The sequence below is a fragment of the Thalassophryne amazonica genome, chromosome 15, assembly GCF_902500255.1.
Source record: "Thalassophryne amazonica chromosome 15, fThaAma1.1, whole genome shotgun sequence".
In the NCBI taxonomy this organism is placed as follows: domain Eukaryota; kingdom Metazoa; phylum Chordata; class Actinopteri; order Batrachoidiformes; family Batrachoididae; genus Thalassophryne; species Thalassophryne amazonica.
The window spans coordinates 84,024,209-84,041,893 of NC_047117.1; the positions used below are offsets into that span (position 1 = coordinate 84,024,209).

The 17,685-nt window shown below is 44.0% G+C and overlaps 1 protein-coding gene and 1 long non-coding RNA gene across 2 annotated transcripts in view; one reads left to right on the forward strand and one right to left on the reverse strand.

The window, feature by feature from the left end:
* The window catches only part of LOC117525520 (axin-2-like), a 23,033-nt gene continuing 5,348 nt past the window's right edge, over window positions 1-17,685 (reverse strand). The window contains exons 4-11 of the mRNA XM_034187379.1: window positions 14,585-14,687; window positions 11,125-11,265; window positions 10,188-10,609; window positions 9,949-10,098; window positions 9,614-9,847; window positions 8,902-9,003; window positions 7,265-7,390; window positions 1-1,628 (exon numbers count right to left, since the gene is read on the reverse strand). Coding sequence (XP_034043270.1) covers window positions 1,502-1,628; window positions 7,265-7,390; window positions 8,902-9,003; window positions 9,614-9,847; window positions 9,949-10,098; window positions 10,188-10,609; window positions 11,125-11,265; window positions 14,585-14,687 — 1,405 coding nt within the window. The 3' untranslated portion in view covers window positions 1-1,501. The remainder of the gene's footprint in view (window positions 1,629-7,264; window positions 7,391-8,901; window positions 9,004-9,613; window positions 9,848-9,948; window positions 10,099-10,187; window positions 10,610-11,124; window positions 11,266-14,584; window positions 14,688-17,685) is intronic.
* Window positions 8,441-17,685, forward strand: part of LOC117525521 — a 20,510-nt gene continuing 11,265 nt past the window's right edge. Inside the window, exon 1 of the long non-coding RNA XR_004565079.1 lies at window positions 8,441-8,704. This is a non-coding gene — a long non-coding RNA (uncharacterized LOC117525521). The remainder of the gene's footprint in view (window positions 8,705-17,685) is intronic.

Genomic DNA, 17,685 nt, shown 5'->3' on the forward strand with positions numbered 1-17,685 from the left:
TTTCATTTGAAAAATATAAAACTTTAATAAAGGCTACATCTCTCAATAATTACAATAATTATAGGTCCATGTAAATCTTTAAATGAAACTCTTTATATAATGTATAATTTACAGTATAGATAGAATGAAAACACACAAAAAGGCTGTGGTGTAAAAACAAAAACCATGATTACAAGATATTATTAAAAGCATAAAAATATCTTTTCAACATAAAACCCTTGTGAAAACCGAGGGATATATATTAAAACCCTGAAACAGGGTAGCACATGGTATGGTATCCATGTAGGCACAGGTGCTGTACTCAGAAAAACACCAGCGATAGTGTGTGTGTCAGTATCCATACTTCACAATGCATAATTACAAAGTATACAGGAGCTCTGCTAGAAACCGTCACAACATTCACAGGATGTCCGAGCTGTGGTTGCTTCTCCAATAGTGTTGTTACTCTTATTAGTTTGATTTTTTTTTTTTTTTTATGCACTTGCAGACTTCCTGCAGAAGTTGTTCTCAGTGGCCCAAACTGGTTCTTGCTCATTATTTTAGTGTGCAAGGCTCAAAACGCCACCATTAATAGATGGTACGACTTGTGCTCCAGGTCGATTCTGCAGCCGCCCCCCCGAACGCCTGGTTTACCAACAAAGGCACAACAACAACAAAAAATGACTGAGCTCTGTCGCCGGACTGAGAGACAAGTGGAAACGAAACAACACGAGTGTGACAAACTTTACGAACTTTCAGCAGCATATAAGACTGGGATGGACTGTTGTCATGGTGAAGGGAGGGCGCCACACAAATGACCGCCGCTAACGTTGTTAGTTTGGATCAGACGGGGATACGAGACGAGTGGAACAAACTAAATCACGTCACCACAATTTTCTCCCAACATTTAAAGCAGCTTGTGCATTGGCTGGAAACGGGGAGGGGAGGGGGAGGAGCACAGGTTCACACGTGATTGGTCGAGGTGGAAACAGGTGGGTTGGGTTTGTTTTCTTTTTCAATAAATACTTAAAACCTTTCAAATCCTGACAAAATCAAAATTCTCTGTATATATACATATATGGACGTATGTATATGCACACGTAACGACGCTGGCGTCTTAAGAGCAGGTTGGTGGTGCTGCGTCTTCCAGAATGCGCAACAGTCCTCTACATTTTCAGTGGTTATATTCAAGAAAGAGGCAGAGTCTTCCCCGCCGCTGCCTTCCAATCATCTTCTTGTGTCCCTTGTGTTTCTAAGGCTGATTGGTTGAGAAATTCGAGGAGGGGGTGGGGGGCGTGGCGCAACGCAGCGCCTCCTCTGGTGCGGCATACTTCATTGGCTCGTCTTCCTTCAATCCTCTTGTGCTGGATATATTAACTCTGTTTAGCTTAATAGAAGAAATAATAATTAAAAACAAAACAGTCCAGAGTGTTTTTTTTTTTTGTAAATTACAGAGTCTTTCGTTCAGGTTAGCTTTTGGTTGGGTGGGGAGGGGGAGTGGTTGCTTAGTGACAAAATAGCTTCAGTCCATGCGCTCCACCTTGCCCAGGATCTTGCCCTCGTACATGGGCAGCACGGAGGCGTCCTCCCACACCTCCTCAAACACGGCGCCGCACTCAAACTCGTCGCTGGCCTTCTTGAAGTAGTACCTGAGGATAAAATAAGAACAGAGAGGTCAGTGATTAGAAAAAGTCACGCGTAGGTGTGAGCGAGAAGGAAAAAAGCATTCTGACAGGATGGCGGCGGGAGGGCACCTGATGTTTTAAAGTGCTTTGAGGCGCCCACACAGCGTCTTCCATATACAGGCTTGCGCTCAGCTCCCTTTAGTCCAAATCAAACACACGCTAAGAGAGACAGACAGAAATGGATCCCGCTCAAAACAACTGAGTCACAGCCTTCAACGCCACCCCTGCTCGCTTCAAAGGAACGGGCCGACGCCGCATCACGCCTTTGCGCAAACACGGCTGTAACGGTCGTTAAAATGCTCCCTCTGAAAATTCCAGCATCCGAGTGTGCCCATCGCCTCGTGCACTGCTCTCTTATGTCCTGTAATTGTTAGAGGCTGTCGCCAACAAAGCCACGCCCTCCCTTCACTGTGCCACTTCTGATTGGACAAATGAGGGGTCACACGGGTTGTCAAAACACAGGAAATTGCATGATTAGTTCAAATACTAGATTTATAAATAATACTGGAGGCAGTAAAACAACCCTACTTGAGGTTCAGGTTTGTGTATGTGCATCAAAGCTGCTATAAATTTCTCAGTTGGGAAACTGTTTAAATGAGTTCCTCAACTCCTCCATTGAGATTATCTCACTGATGCTTTGACATTCAAAGGTAATGTTTCATTAACTGACAGTATACGTTCCCCTTGTATAACATGGTGGCAAATTACATTGGACAGCGTAGATTCCAGGTGTACTTTAAGCTGCATGAGCTAACATTAGCACCACACACTGACAGGACTAGCTAATGTTAGCACCACACACTGACAGGATGAGCTAACATTAGCACCACACAATGACAGGAAGAGCTAACGTTAGTGCTACACACTGACAGGAAGAGCTAATGTTAGTGCCACACACTGACAGAATGAGCTAACGTTAGTACCACACAATGACAGGAAGAGCTAACGCTGGTACTACACACTGAAAGGATGAGCCAACACTAGTAACACACACTGACAGGACAAAATGTACTAGCATCACGCACTGACAGGCCGAGCTAATGTTAACACCACACACTGACAGCACAAAATATACTAGCATCACACATGGACAGGCAGAGCTAACATTAACATCACATATGGTCAGAACGAGATAACAGTGTTGCACACTGACAGAACAAGCTAATGTTAGCACCACACACTGACAGGATGAGCTAATGTTAGCGCCACACACTGACAGGACAAGCTAACGCTAGCACCACACACTGACGGGACGAGCTAACGTTAGCACCACACACTGCATGAGCTGCTGGAGATAATCCTTCAGAACTTTTTGGTAATCATAAACCTTAAAACAGCAGATCTGAGCCTTCGGTCATTTACACTCTGCGTGTTCTGAAAGTGATCTGTATTTAACCAGAAAAAAATCACTTATGCAAGCAAAATCGCCACCTTTTAAGAACAACCATGGACTAAAAAGAACCAGAGTTCTTCTCAGCTGCAGCTTATTGAAACACTTAAAAACAAAAGACTCCTTAAACTCACAACTCTAGTCATGAGAAAGATGACTGAAACGTCTGATTTTGATTCAGACACACTGATGTCTGAGCCCTGGTGGACACCGAGTCTGTCACACATATTTTGGACGGCTTCCCGATCAACAGCGGAGAATGAAGTGAAAAGGGGGACACGGGGGGGAGGCGGAGCAGAGGCCTTCACCAGCATAGTGAGGACAGCATCGCCCCTCAGCAAGGGGTGTGTGTGTGTGTGTGTGCTCAAATAGACTCCTGGAGGTCACGGGTCACCGAGCAGGCCCACTGTTCTTCTCTCAAGCAGAGATAACTCCCCGGGTTTGCTTGGTTCCAGCCGCTATGAAGTCTCCTGGAGCTCCTAATGATTTCTCCTCTTTACTTTAAACCCAGCAAAAGATCAGCAGGAGGGGATTTAATGATAAGCTTTGTAATGGAAAAATGGCTCATTTTGCCCATGTGGGCCGGCGCTACGATTACAAAAACAGAAAAGAAGAGGAAGGGGGGAAAAAAAACGGCGTGTTTTTATGAGCAGTCGCTCCGCTTCGAGTCATTCATACATTAAGGAGGGCGTAGAAAACATACAGGCTGAGTTTTATTTTTCATCTTGATTGTAATTACACACAAACGTAGGAGGAGGAGTTTCGGTGTGAGTGACCAGCTGTGTTTGCAAAGAAGTGGCGGATTTTCACCATTGTTCGCCAATAGAGTAAATGCGCAACCTTTTCTCAAAATTTTAATTGTTTTCAGAAGAACACAAATATTTCAAAGTCATCGTTTTGCTGCGAGGAGCGCAGACACAGAATGAGTCTTTCCACTGGAACATGTTTTATGTGGCGGGATTTTTCTCTCTCGCAACAACTGGCACCAATATCTGGCAGAGCGGCGGCGTACTGTTCTCTGCTGTACCGCTGCCATGTCCAAATTAACCAACTCCATACATTCTGCTGCCATTGAAGCCAGACGCGCACCCCCCCCCCCCCCCCAAATCTTTATCCTGACTGAAGAATTATGGGATAGCAGGGGTGCAGCGACTTGTTTGCAGACTCTCTCTCCTAACAAGCAGATGTGGATGGAACCTGGTGAAAATGTCCTGGACTCCTCATGGTCCTGCAACATTTATTTAATACAGCACGGCTGGATATGAAGGTTATTTAAAGTGTTTGAAGAATATATGTCAGATTAAGCCAACAGGTTCCCAAAATTGTTTAGGAAATTATCCTGGTGGTTTGCCATCGACAGGAGGGATTTGTGCTGCAGGAATCATCTATAACGGAAAAAGAGGTGCTGGTGGCCTTTTATTTTAACGCCTGATGCAACACTGTGAAGGAGGAATTTGAAGGCCTGCTGATGGTCTTTGTGCACAAAATAAAATGGCTCAGGCTTCAAAGACATATTTATTAAGGCTGCCTTACCATGGAAATCAGGAACAGATGTGAAAAAATATTTGCTCCAGAACCGCTGTCCCCCCCCCCCCCCCCCCCCAAAAAAAACACTGACTGAATAAAGTGGATCAGCCCAGATTCTTCTCAACTATTAGCCTCTAATTTTTCATGCTCCCAGTCAGCAAATAGTCAGAAAAACCCACAAAACAACAAGTACACAGATGCGCCGCTAACTAAAGCTTGTTCTGTGCCTGCTATTGTTTCACGTCGTGAGACACAAGTGATGTCATCTTGCTGGACCTCTGCAACAGCGTGTGCCGAGGACATGCAACGTGATGCCGTGCAGCAATATGATTATTTATACTGGTATTGAGCACAACTTTACAACCATTTTAAGGTTTTGGCAAATTGTTTGGCTGATTTTGACATTTTCATGTGGTAATGTGGAGGGTGCCGTTTTCGGTCCTGCGTGTGTGAACATGATAACTCGAAGATTTCTGATTTGACTTGGACCAGGTATGACAGAATGACTGAGGGTCAGTCAGGGGGAAAGTGATTTCCTATGATTTACTCATAGAAAGTTGTATTAATCACATGTCCTTTGACCTTTGGTGACCTTGACAGGATCATAACTAGGCTGGTTTCCATTACCCTCCAAATTGCACAATTTTTTTTTTCTTTAATATTTATTTCATTCATTTAAAAGAAAAACATTTGATATAGTGAATTTTAAAAAAGTATTTTGAAAAACTCAAATATTGCTAAAAAGTTAACACACAATATTTTTTATGCTCATACAGGTCAAATGACATACAGAAATTGTCACATAACATTCTAGAATACATGGCGCGGTATGTGTAGAAAGTGTAAGAGACGAAAAGCTTGTTAAACGTTAGAAGAGATGATGTTATGGCAACACTGGATTTACAAAAAAGAACCAATGAAATCGCAATATTTAGGGTGACTTACCCTTCCGTTGCCATGACTTTTGGAACTACAGTTCATTTGAATGGCAGTTATTGTGAGACCAGCAGCTGCATTCCAACAGTTAATGGAAACGCTGTCATTTCAATTTGTTTTATCAACATTAACATTTATTCAAATCTGTAATGGTAACCCGGCTGGTGTTCAACACTTTTAAGCCAATATGCATAAATATGGCGGAAGGCTTGTGTGTTAGTCCGATCACTGCTTATTAAATGGTTACATTTTATACCAGATATATACCAGATATTTTGGCATCACTCCATGTCAAAACTGACTGTGCCTTCTTGTAATTGTAAATTATTGGGGTAAAAACCGCATACATCAATACTACACAGGCTGTGAGGCACATCCAATCAATCCTTATTCCCGGAAACTAGAGAACAAATAGGAATCAAGTCCACGACTTTCCCTGAACAGGATGCCAGTCCACTGCAAGGACAGTAGCCATTATACACAATACACAGTATTGTGTATTGGAAATACAACTGATATCCCACAGTTCCACCTGCTCTGCCGGTTTATGATTTTCTGGTGCAGTTTTTGACTTTGGTCTATACTATGGGTCTTTATGACATCATAAGGCCAGCGGAGTAAAAGCAGCCAATCTGCTCTGTGTGCCTGATCCTGTCACATCTCAGAAGCTAAGCAGTGCGGGACCTGGTTAGAACTTGGATGGGAGACCTCTTTGGAACACCAACGGCGTGTGTGTTTCTCCAGGTAACACTGGAGTTGCGTCAGGAAGGGCATCTGGTGTAAAACTTGTGCCAAATATCAATGCGGATCTGGTTGTATCTGCTGTAGCGACCCCGAACACAAAACGGGAGCAGCCGAATGGACAACAAACAAACAAGGCCAGCAGAGTAAATGCAGAATTCTTTATGTGCGTGCATCTTTGTGAAGTCATAATGGAGTTTATTCCAGTACCAGAATAAATGAAAAGAAACAAAAGTAAAACTGCCTCGACACTTTATCGGCTCATCCAAGACATAATCTCTTCCCGAGACGTTACTGAAATCCATTCTCTACTTTTTGAGTTGTGCACACACAAACTTTTATGATGTGAGCTTTCTTTAAAGAGAAAGTTTTGTCATGACAGCTGTCCTTCCAGCTGACTTTTCTCGATGGACGCGGCTACGAGTATGAGGCAAGACATTTTCCATGCAGTGGCGCTCCGAGACTCTGAGTGGCTACGACAGAACCCAGTACTATTAACAATGTACGAACAATGTATTGCAGTACTATTACTATTACCAACTCAGTAGCACCTTGCAGTAATTATCCGTATTGTATCTGTGTTTTGTTTTTTTTTCCTGTGGTTACGGCAGGATTTCTGCCAGGTCACGTGCAGTTTGCACCAAAATTAAAAATGGCAACAAGTTTGATAAATACATGAAGAATTTTTTTTTGAAACCTCTCATAAAGTAGTAGTACACCAATACTGATAATACCACATGGTGTAGCTGGGCTCTATCGTAGCTACTTGGGAGTGTTGTATCGCCACTACACAGAAAAAACTATGTGCTTTCTTGACAAAGTTTTTTTCTTTACTACTGCCACCTGCTGCTTTGGAGGACACCAAAGCAGGAAGGCACCAGAATAACGGTGTTCTCATGTTGTGCCGTAGTGTGTGTGATACACTTGATAGCCCCATGTGAGAGTGTAACCTTAACGGCACCAAATCACACCTAGCACCACCTGAAGCCGCGTGATGTGTCATTACCTGTAGTTGCCTTTCTTGCTGAGCTGTTCCTTGAAGTGTCCCAGAGTGAGGCAGTGGGTCTTCATCATGCTGCGGTAAGGAATCTCTTCACCACAGAAGAAGTAAGTGACCATGAGCTCTTTGGACCTGAAAAAAGCAGAAAAGAAAACCGGATTCAAATAGATGTATTTAGTGAAGACGGGGTCGGACAGCGGACCGGGAACAAAGATTCTCTGAGCTTATAATTAAAGTTGCCAACAGACAAGCGGCTGAGTGGAGGTCAACCAATTAAAAGTAAAAGCAGCCTCACAGTCAGGTGGCTGTGATTTAACATCAAACACCCGCCCCGTTCAACAACAAATGCATGAAGGGAGCAGATAACGTTACCAGGGGCTACGTAACACATCTTTGTTAGGTTTCAGGAGTGGGTGGGTAGTTAGGCTTCTGTATTAAAGCATGTTTAATCTTAAATGATTAAAAAACCAGAGAAGAGGAGTTCAAAGCCATCGCTATGCTGACTCACATCTCTCTTTGAAGACAGAGCGAGAAAATCTTTGAGGAAGTGGGGTGAAAACAGAAGCTTAGAGAGAGGGAGTACGAGTGTGAGAGAAATAAGGAAAACTGGAAAGCGCCAAAGAAAGTGGGAACAAAAGTAAGGTAAGATTGTGTAGGATTAATTTAAAGGGGTCATGTTGTGCATTATTTTTTTTCATCTACCTAGTCCACCTGGATCAGCTTTCCCAATAAAATCCTCAAAGTCCCACTGCTCTATGATTGTGCATTTAGAAACTATGGTGCTTTAAGCAAAATTTAGGTTTGCAACAGCTCATTCTGGGTTTGCATGACATATGTCAGACATCCATATTTGGACTGTTCAGATGCATCAGCTCAGTGTCAATACAATAATCATGTTTGTTTTCCCCTGCATGGGCACCAGCAAAAATAACAAAAATGTAGATGAGTGTGTGGGTAGGTTAGTTCATTCTAGCCAGCTTGTGAACTCAATAACTCAAAAACAATATAAGCTATCATGTTGTAACTCACTACATTAAAAGATCACATAATGGTGAAGAACTGATTAGACTGTGGTCAGCTTCCATTCACCAGTTTAATCAAAAATGTACCTTTATTCTGCATATGCAATATCCCATACATGTGTCTGTTAAGTAAATTCTGGATTATTGAACGAATAAGTAGTTTGTCTGCTACCGGCTGAAACAATGGGCATGTTGTGTGCGCATTGCTCTGCTCCATCCACTGGTGCATACTTTCACATAAACAACTGCAAACAAGCTAAACTAACAACTGTGGGGAGAAATGTGATGCCCACTAAGTGCAAAATATACAACCGAATGGGGGAAAGTAAAACTGTAATTAAAGAATCGATAGAATGCGTGGCTGGGGATGATACAAAAACGTTTCTTCAGTAATGCAAATTAATGATGACAAACTTGAAACACTGTTCAAGAGTCTTTTAAAACGCGTTTTGAAAAGTTTCAATTGATTTACGCCCTCTGGTGTTGAAACATCATATAACACAAGTGAAAGAATGGCTTCACTGAGTGCAGGGTTTCTACGTGCAAAAGTTATCTATGACCCCTTTAAAGACTACGATGACTACAGGTGAGAGAGCGCGAGCAGTATGGAAAAAGTCGTACTCGTCTGTTTGGAGTCCCGGGCTGGTTAGAGGGCTTCCGATGGGGAAGGCAGCTGCTGGATGGCTTCTGTCTCTCTGAAGACTGCTGGCTTCGGCTGAATGCCTGTCAAAAACACAAAGAGATCAATGACTATTCACTCCTCACATCAATATGAAGAGAAACCTCTGGACACTGTTAAAATTTACTTTCATGTCATCAATCAACTGCAGAAGATGAGGAATACTTGTGATTGGCAGTTTGGGTTGGTTTTGTGTGCAGTTGGATGTGTTTAAAATGTGCTCACAGCCCCTTTGGGCTTTTACATGCTTTTATTGTTTTATGACATCAAACCCACATCAAAAGATTCAGCCTTCTTTATACAATGACATTAATAATTATGCTCTTTGTTCCCAAAGTGAAAAGAAATCTCTACAAAATGATCTAAATTAAATTATAAAGCAATCCAGAGTCACATTCTTCAGTGTAACACAAATAAATCAACACTTGTGGGGGGGGGGGGGGGGGGGGGGGAGCACTGGAGTTCACTGAAGTCAATCATTACCAATATTGCAAACCTGCCTTTTTTTTTTACAATGACAATCTTTGTGTCACTGCACCTTTATGTGGTGACTGCAGAAGCAACCGTTTATGATCGCATAAAATAATAAAAACGTGCACAATTTATTGACACTATGTGCTGTTTTTATATGTATGCATGTGTGTGGCTGTCTACCTCTGTTTTGGGGGCCTGGACACTTCTTCTAGTCTGCGACAAGCTTCCTCCAACTGTGCCAAGGTGTTGGGTGGGGGTAGAGGTGGCATGGCTGGGTCCTGGATGAACGGGTGGCCTGGATGGTGACCACGGAGGTGAACCCCACTCCCGATGCCTCCTCCCCCCCAAGTGGAGTGAGTTCGACTTGTCAGGGTCTTGGAGTCTAGCTGGTTGGACTTCTTTGGGCCTTGAGTGCTAATAGGATGAAAGAGTAAACACATGACAAGCTGTGACCTCACACTGGAGTGACATCGTTGTTCAAGCTGATGCCCAGCTGATTGTTGACGCGCTCGTACCCGTGTGGCTTGTGCTTGCCCTGTCTCTCGCTCTCTAGGATCCACTGCCAAACATTCTGTGAGCGGTCGGTGGCATCTAGGGGAAGGCGTGGTGAAGACATGCCCTCATCGATGGCCTTGACTGGCCGTTTGGACAAAGTGCTACAGCGACTGTAGAAAGAATGCGGGGCGCATTACAACCAAAGACAAATGTTTTCTTAGCCAGTTTGTTGAGTGACCGCTCTGAATTTGAGACTTACGCAGGGGTGAAATCTGAGTAATTGGCGCCTCCTTGAGGGCACAGGCACTGCACACGCTGAGCTGCCTCGGCCTCGATCTGCTCCTTGGTCTTGAGCCCAGCGTGGTGATGGTGGATGTAGTGGTGGTGGATGTGCTTTGTGGACTGCCTGCCTGTCATCAAAACCTTGGCAGCTCCGGCGCAGGTGCTGAAGAAAGGCCCGTGGCCAGAGGTCACCAGAGCACCCGTCCGATCGGGAGATCGCGAGCGCGGCGAGTGTCGAATCATGCCTGGTGACTGGCATCCGGGCGTCTTGAGGACACGAGACAAGTGCTCATCTAGTATAGCCTGGGGGTCCTCCTCGCACTGGCTGCCAGACGGTAGCAGAGGGTGCTGGAGTGAGGTGGCACTGGAGACATCACCACTGTCCTCCCTCTCCTCCTCCTGGACAGACACATAGTAGAGAAAAAAAGTTCACATGTAAGAAAGACAGCAAGTAGAGGAATTCAAATCACAACTTATACCAACTTCTATCCATCATCCTCTGATGTCAGTGAGAGCAAACGCTTGGATAACTTGATCTGAGCTTCCTTTTTTGCCGCACTGTTATCTTCGCTAACAGGATTTGGGTGCGCTTCATCTATAATGCAGAGTATGCCTGCACTTCACAAAGAGACAGACGCTACTCAGCAAACGTGCCGCTGGAGAGTAGCTAAGTGGTAACTATTTGAAGGAACTTCAAATGTGTCGAGAAACATAAGTTTGAAAGTTCCTCCAGATGAAATAGTGGAGGACAGAAAGAGCTAAACCGAGGCAGACTTTAAACTTGGCGAGTCTCTTCCCTGTTCTTCGACATGGTAAGACTGCCATAAACACTTTGCAACGCTGTGTGAAATCACTGCGCCAAGCTAACTTAGGATAAGTGCCAGGAAGGCAAAATGTTGGTGGAAAAGACCTACCTCCTGGATCTGCTGCAGTCGCTCCTCCAGTGAACTCATGGTGTCCTGCTCTCGCTTCAGTTTCTCCAGTCGGGCAATGAGCTGAGCTGCAAAGGCCGAGGGTTCAACAGGGGTCATCTCCTTCGGGAGCCGGTGTGTCCTCTGCAGGAGAAACAACACAGGCAGAAGGATGTTTTAATGTGTCTGTAGGCTAACTTTGCGCTTCTGACAGATGCAATATGGTGCATTAATCCAGTGCACTTGCCCTAATCCTAGCTTGTTCCAAAAATGCTGGCTACTATTCTAAAAGTCCTAATCCCAATGCCCTTGCCCCTGAGCTAACCTGAATCTTCTCTGCAGCCCCTTCCCTCCCCTGATCTTCTCATGCCCAGTGCCCTTGGCAGTGCCAGGCTGCCGGGCGAGGGGGAGCAAAGGGGGTAATGATGGCGAGGTAGCAGTTGGTCTCGCTCGGAGGGGAGGCCTCCTGCTTGCACCCACTGTAGCCCGACCAAACCATCAGCTAGGCAGCCTCTGAAGTCAGCACACTTCAAAGGGTCCTTGTCAAACATCAAACACACGCTAGGGATGGGAGGGACACGCGGCTTTAAATCTCCGAATAAAAGCCAGATATCGACAGAGAAGAGCGGGTGAGCAGAGGGGAAGAAAACGGGGAGATGGGGGGGAGCAAAATTAACAGCATGCAGAAAAAAAAGAGGAAGCGGATTGAGATGTGTGTTTGTGAAGTTGCAATGGTGGCAGAGAGAGCGAGCGAGAGAGAAACAGTGTGCTTGAGAAGGAGGGAAAAGCAGGAGGGAGAGGATATAGGAGTCAAATACTGAGAAGATCTGAGGGGAAGTAGTAATTTATTTCCTGGCTGCATGCAGGGCAGCTCAGAGGTACTCTAGTCACATTATCCTCCTTTTTCTTTAACTATATGCGCCGTCTCCTCTCTCTCCCTTTCTTACTTTTTTGTTATTTGGCACACTGGCTTTCTTGATTTTGACTCCCTTTTTTTGTTGTTCCTCTCATCTCTTTGTAGACACGATGAAGGGAAGAAGAAGAAAGGCAAGCGGAGCTGCTGGCAAAGGAGCGCCAGCCCTGCACGGGGCCCCCGCTGCCTGGGGCTGGTGCATCATGGGAGACAGAGCCATCTCCAAATCAGGAGGGAGACATTAAAGGAGTGCAAGTGGGAAAGGAGAGAGAGAGAGAGAGAGAGAGAGCACAACAAAAAGAAAAAGACAGGGAGGAAGAGAGAGAGGAAAAAAAGGCGAGGGGGGAACAGACAACACTGTCAAAAGCATGCACAAACACACAAACTCATCCACATCATCCACATATTCGTGTTTGGATATGAAGACAAAAGAATCTGATATTTCTTTTCCTGCCTCAAACAGACCCACCTCCGAACTTGTGTCTATATGTTCTAACCCAGATGTTTAAACCTCACCACAACAACTTCAGCAGGCCAGCAAAGTCACACAAATCCTGTGATCCCACATGGGGTGAGGTATGGAGGTAAACGTTAGATGGTGAAAGTTGACTTCATAAAGTACCACTGTAGCAAATAGTCCAGCTGAGATGACAAACTTATCAGTATACTTAAGAAATGAGATTCGATATTGCAATATAGTGATTTTTTTTTTTTTTCGTTTTGTAACACTAGCCCATGGGGAAAGGTTGGATATTACACTTACAGGGAGGGTATATGAACTGTTTTGTGAAGTGTTCTGTAATTTATGTCTGTGACATGGCCCAAGCAGAGGGTCACCCCTTTGTGTCTGCTCTGCTTGAGGTTTCTTCCTCAGAGGGAGTTTTTCCTTACCACTGTTGCTCTGAGGGTCAGTAAGGTTAGACCTTACTTGTGTGAAGTGCCTTGAGGCAACTCTGTTGTGATTTGGTGCTATATAAATGAAAATAAATTGAAATTGGTATATCATAAATCATTTAGGAAATATTTAGGAAAAGAATACACATCACATTTTTTTCAGTTTTTTTTCCTCCTTAGGAGAACCATGCTGCATATATGTTAATTAAATATTTAAAACACTTTTGTAAGTAAACTACCTCCCGTCAGTGTATCTTTAACAACTCCAGACTTGACTGCATAAGAAGTAGTACAAATAATTCTCATAAGGGTTGGGCAACATCTACTTAATTGGTATATCACAATGTATGATATAAGTTCATCGGGCAGCTGAACTCTTCTTGCTATCTTGATTTTTTTTTCCATGCTTGGTCACTGCCACTGGGAATGTGTCGAGCCGGCCAATCCTGCAATACAACATATTATCCATACCCTTAATTTTTGCACTCTTTGGCTGCCACTCTTTAAAGTATATATTCATTATTGCTCAGTGTGATCTCCTGTGAAATTGTTCACAGTCTGCTATTGTTCCCCCACCCCGTCTGTTTGAAATGGAGATGTTGTCATGCTTAATAAAAGTGGCACTACATTATTTCAGCTTTACCTCTATAAGCACCTGAATTTAAATTATATAGATTCTGAACTTTTAAAAATGAATCTGTGATTATAAAATAAGCATCACAATATTGTGAGTACAATTTTTTTTTCAATTTATTTTCATTTATATAGCTCCAAATCACAACAGAGTTGCCTCAAGGTGCTTCACACAAGTAAGGTCTGACCTTATTAACCCCCAGAGCAGCAGTGGTAAAGAAAAACTCCCTCTGAGGAAGAAACCTCAAGCAGAACAGACTCAAAGGGGTGACCCTCTGCTTGGGCCATGCTACAGACACAAATTAGAGAAGTACTGAATTATTTCCCATCCTGAGCAGACAGCTTTCAATGCTAAAAGGTTAAGCTTTCATCTACATTTATTCATTTAATTGTATATTTGTTTTTTGTTGTTGTTTTTAGCAGAATGTCTCCAATAAATAAATAAATAAACAATCCGACCACTGATATTTAGCCACAAACTGGGCCTTGGGTCGCAAGATCATTTTCAACCAATATTTTTATGACTCCCATGGTAGTTACAATTTGGCAGAACAGCGCCCCCATCTGCACAGCAATAATGTTTCTAGTTCAAAGTGTAACTGTAATGTTACAACATTGTTGTCATCTCTATCTCCAACACAGCAGCCATCAGCACCGCCACTGACTCATAAAGCATGTAACTCAGGCATAAAATACTACAGTTACTGAGGAAAAACTCAAAAGAAAACAACACAAGTTTATATTTACAGCCCGAAAGAAGCTGCTGGGATGGGATGGGGGAGGCAGCAGGGGAAGAAGTGAAGTGCTATGCAAATCCTGCCTTTCATTTACCCCGACTTTTAGATGAAAACGAGCAGGGAATGAAATATAGTACTCTGTCACAACATACGCTCTGGAAAAAAAATAAAATAAAATGTAGAACTCCTCAAGGGAATCAGGGCCTAGTTGTCTGTCAGTGTGTAAAAGTTTGAGTTTAGTAGATTACTTAAAAAAAGGAACACTGAGACAGGAAGTAGAACTTACAGGAAAGTGGGGTAGTGAAACCTGGCCATTGATCTTAACACTGCGATGGATTTCTCGCTGAAGCTGCTTCTTGGTTCCCAGCTTGTATGGAGGGATGCCATCTCTGCAAAAAAAAAAAAAAAAAAACAAAGAACAAAGCAAAACATGATTTAGTTGGTCAAAAACAAAAGTTACTCATAGTTAAAATGACCTCATTTAAAACTAAATTCCACCAGGTATGACTGTGTCACCTCATGCTTCCAGAGCTGATCGTGGACATTCGAGACAATGACTATGAATCCACCAGCAGCACCACAGTGGAATTCAGACACACCCAACACTAAGACGACACATTAAGTTAATTTTTTGATGGAAGGCACATCTTTTAGGAGTTGGGCTTCCAATATGTGGACCTGGGTTCAATTCCTGCCCATCTAGCTGTAGATGGGCATCGCTTTGGCTCAGGAAGTAACCTGTGATGGCTTGGTGCCCCATCCAGGGAAAGTTGTAAGCTCTCAGCCAGTTGATGGTACAGTTTCCAGGGATAAGTAGATTTACTTATTTGCATCAAACTGCACATAGTTCATAACCCAGACGACAAGTCAACACAAGAATAGTGTTATTTCTACCTGGTTCTTTTATGTAAAATTCTGCCCCTTACCAATACCAAACCATTGTATTTCTCATTTTGAGTTTATTCAAGGTCACGTTAGAAACCAGGCTTGGGACCCTCGCAGACACTGTCCATCTTGTGAGAGGCCCCTGAAGTAACTTGTACAACACTTTTATACAATGTGGGTGTTAACAGTGGGTGTGGTTTAGTCTCACATTTCTAATGGTACTGGCTCTCACCAACAGGGGGTGGTCTCCCCTGGACACATGATAGAGTAAGCAAGAAGGTCATGGGTTCGAGTCCCACCTGTGGCCCTTCTGTGTGGGGTTTGCATGTTCTCCCCGTGTTTGTGTGGGTTTCCAGTTTCCTCTCACATTTAAAGACATGCAGATTAGGTGAATTGGAAACTTTATACTTGTCCAGATCTCAATGGGACTAACCTGGTTAAATAAAAGTTAAATTAAATTAAGCTGAGAGGAGCTTATGGGTAAAAGCATGGTTACAAGGAACCCCTGCATTGCCTTGGCCCTGATATAGACTGTTCACCCCTGGTACAAACACAAAAATCAATCAAAAATCCCAAAATGAACACATAAAACAAATGCTGAAGCTCTTAATGCATGATGGAATACACAACATAAGCAACATGCTAAAGCCGCACATGGTAAAGTCAAGGGGTTGCACTCAATTCATCTCCTGAATGGTGTTACAAACATCATGCAGCAAATATTTGTGCATATGCACCCTGAGCCATGAGGTCACAATACTCTGCACAGCAACTGTGGGTGCATTAGGCACCATTATCCAATGGCTGTGAAGAAAAAAAAAACATTACTGAAGTGACCCAACGCAGCACGACTCAGTAACCACCCACTGAGCACATTAAAGCAAAATCAAAAGGCCATGGAACTTTTGAAGCCAAGGCAACAAAAACACACAACAAAACACGGCAGGACAATGGGAAAGATATGCTAAACACCCCACTGTGGACTTCAAAAGAAAGCCCCACTGATAAGATTACATCTCAGTCCTCGTCATCGCTGACAGCGGAAGGGTTAGCGCTAACTGGTTCAAGTTCCTGTCAAGGTGCAGCCGACATGTTATTATGACTATAGAGAACGAGAAAATGAGTCTCTGGACAATTAAGCGTTTATTCTGAGAATCGTATTCATTTTTTTTTTCTTCTCCCATTCTGTGTCTGCTCACTGTTCCAGTCAGCTGCCACTTAAGCTGGGGCAATTATCTTGGCCGTTTTGGCTGCTCAGAAGTGTCTGACCCAGCCCAAACGCTACTTTTTCTGCCGCCTCTTTGAAATCTCACACTCATGCACATATGCACCCGCTGCCATCTTCGTTTGGCAAGCGCTCCGCTGTGAGCCTCTGATCTCAGCAACATCAAAAGGCTGGTTTGTAAGATAAGGTAATGTTTGAAGTTGGTGCAGCAGCATTCCCCAGCGTCCAAGTAAATCCATAAATAAGATATAAGCAAAAAGAGAGAAGAAGAAGGAGAAAAAAATGCTTCCCCCCCCACCCCCAAACCGCCCATTCTTCTACCCCCCCCCCACCCCCCCACCCTTTTCCAAATCCTCCACTTGTTCTTTATCTGGGAAATGAGATTCAAATTTACACTGTGCCTTTAAACCACTATAAAAGGACACAGTAATCAAACTGTTTCCTCAGTAGAAGTCTGGATTTTAAATTCCTATCAGTTCAGGGTGGAGAGAGACAACAGCTGGGGACAAGGACAACAGAGCATCAAAGACCTACTAATAAAACTCAAACTTTATCACGCCCTTCTTCATTAATCATCCGGACCGGGCATTGTCACGAAGAATCAGATAAGCTGCAGAGTCGCTGCAAACCTCACCGCAACAATCAGCGCTTCACAAACTGCACCCTTGAGACGACAAGCCGTCCTCCCCGAAGACGGCGCAAGAAAACAGGAAGCTCTTCAAAAGTACAACTCAACACCCCAGAGGAACTCCTGAGCCAACAAGAATCCCAATCTTGGCTGCAAAACAAAATTCCCCAAACTTTGCTCTCGCACTATCTACAGTTTTCCTTTTAATGACACAGTCTCCGCCCCGGCAAACCGTGCACACGCACTGGCGGAGCTGGGAGACAACAGCAGCAGACTCCATCCGTGGATTCTTATTTTGTGGATCTCCTATTCAGTTGTGCAAGTCATTTTCAAAGCAGCCAGCCACCCTCTTATCCCCCTAAGCTCCCCTCACCTAACAATAGGCTGAAAGCGATTCAGTTAAGCCCTTTATACTCTGTGCACTTTATTTTCTCACTCCCCTGCACCTCGCCGCTTTTACGATTGGCTGCGACGAGCGGAGGAGAGAGGCTGCAGAAGGTTAGGGTGAGTGGAGGTGATTTTTGGGGGTGCCCCAGTGTTGCCAGGGGGGAGTTCCTCACGCCGTGTCCCGAGGAATAGAAATGAGTAACCCCTGCGAAAGCCTCGCAGACACATGATCTCAGCACGCCGCAGAGGCCAGTGGCAGGAA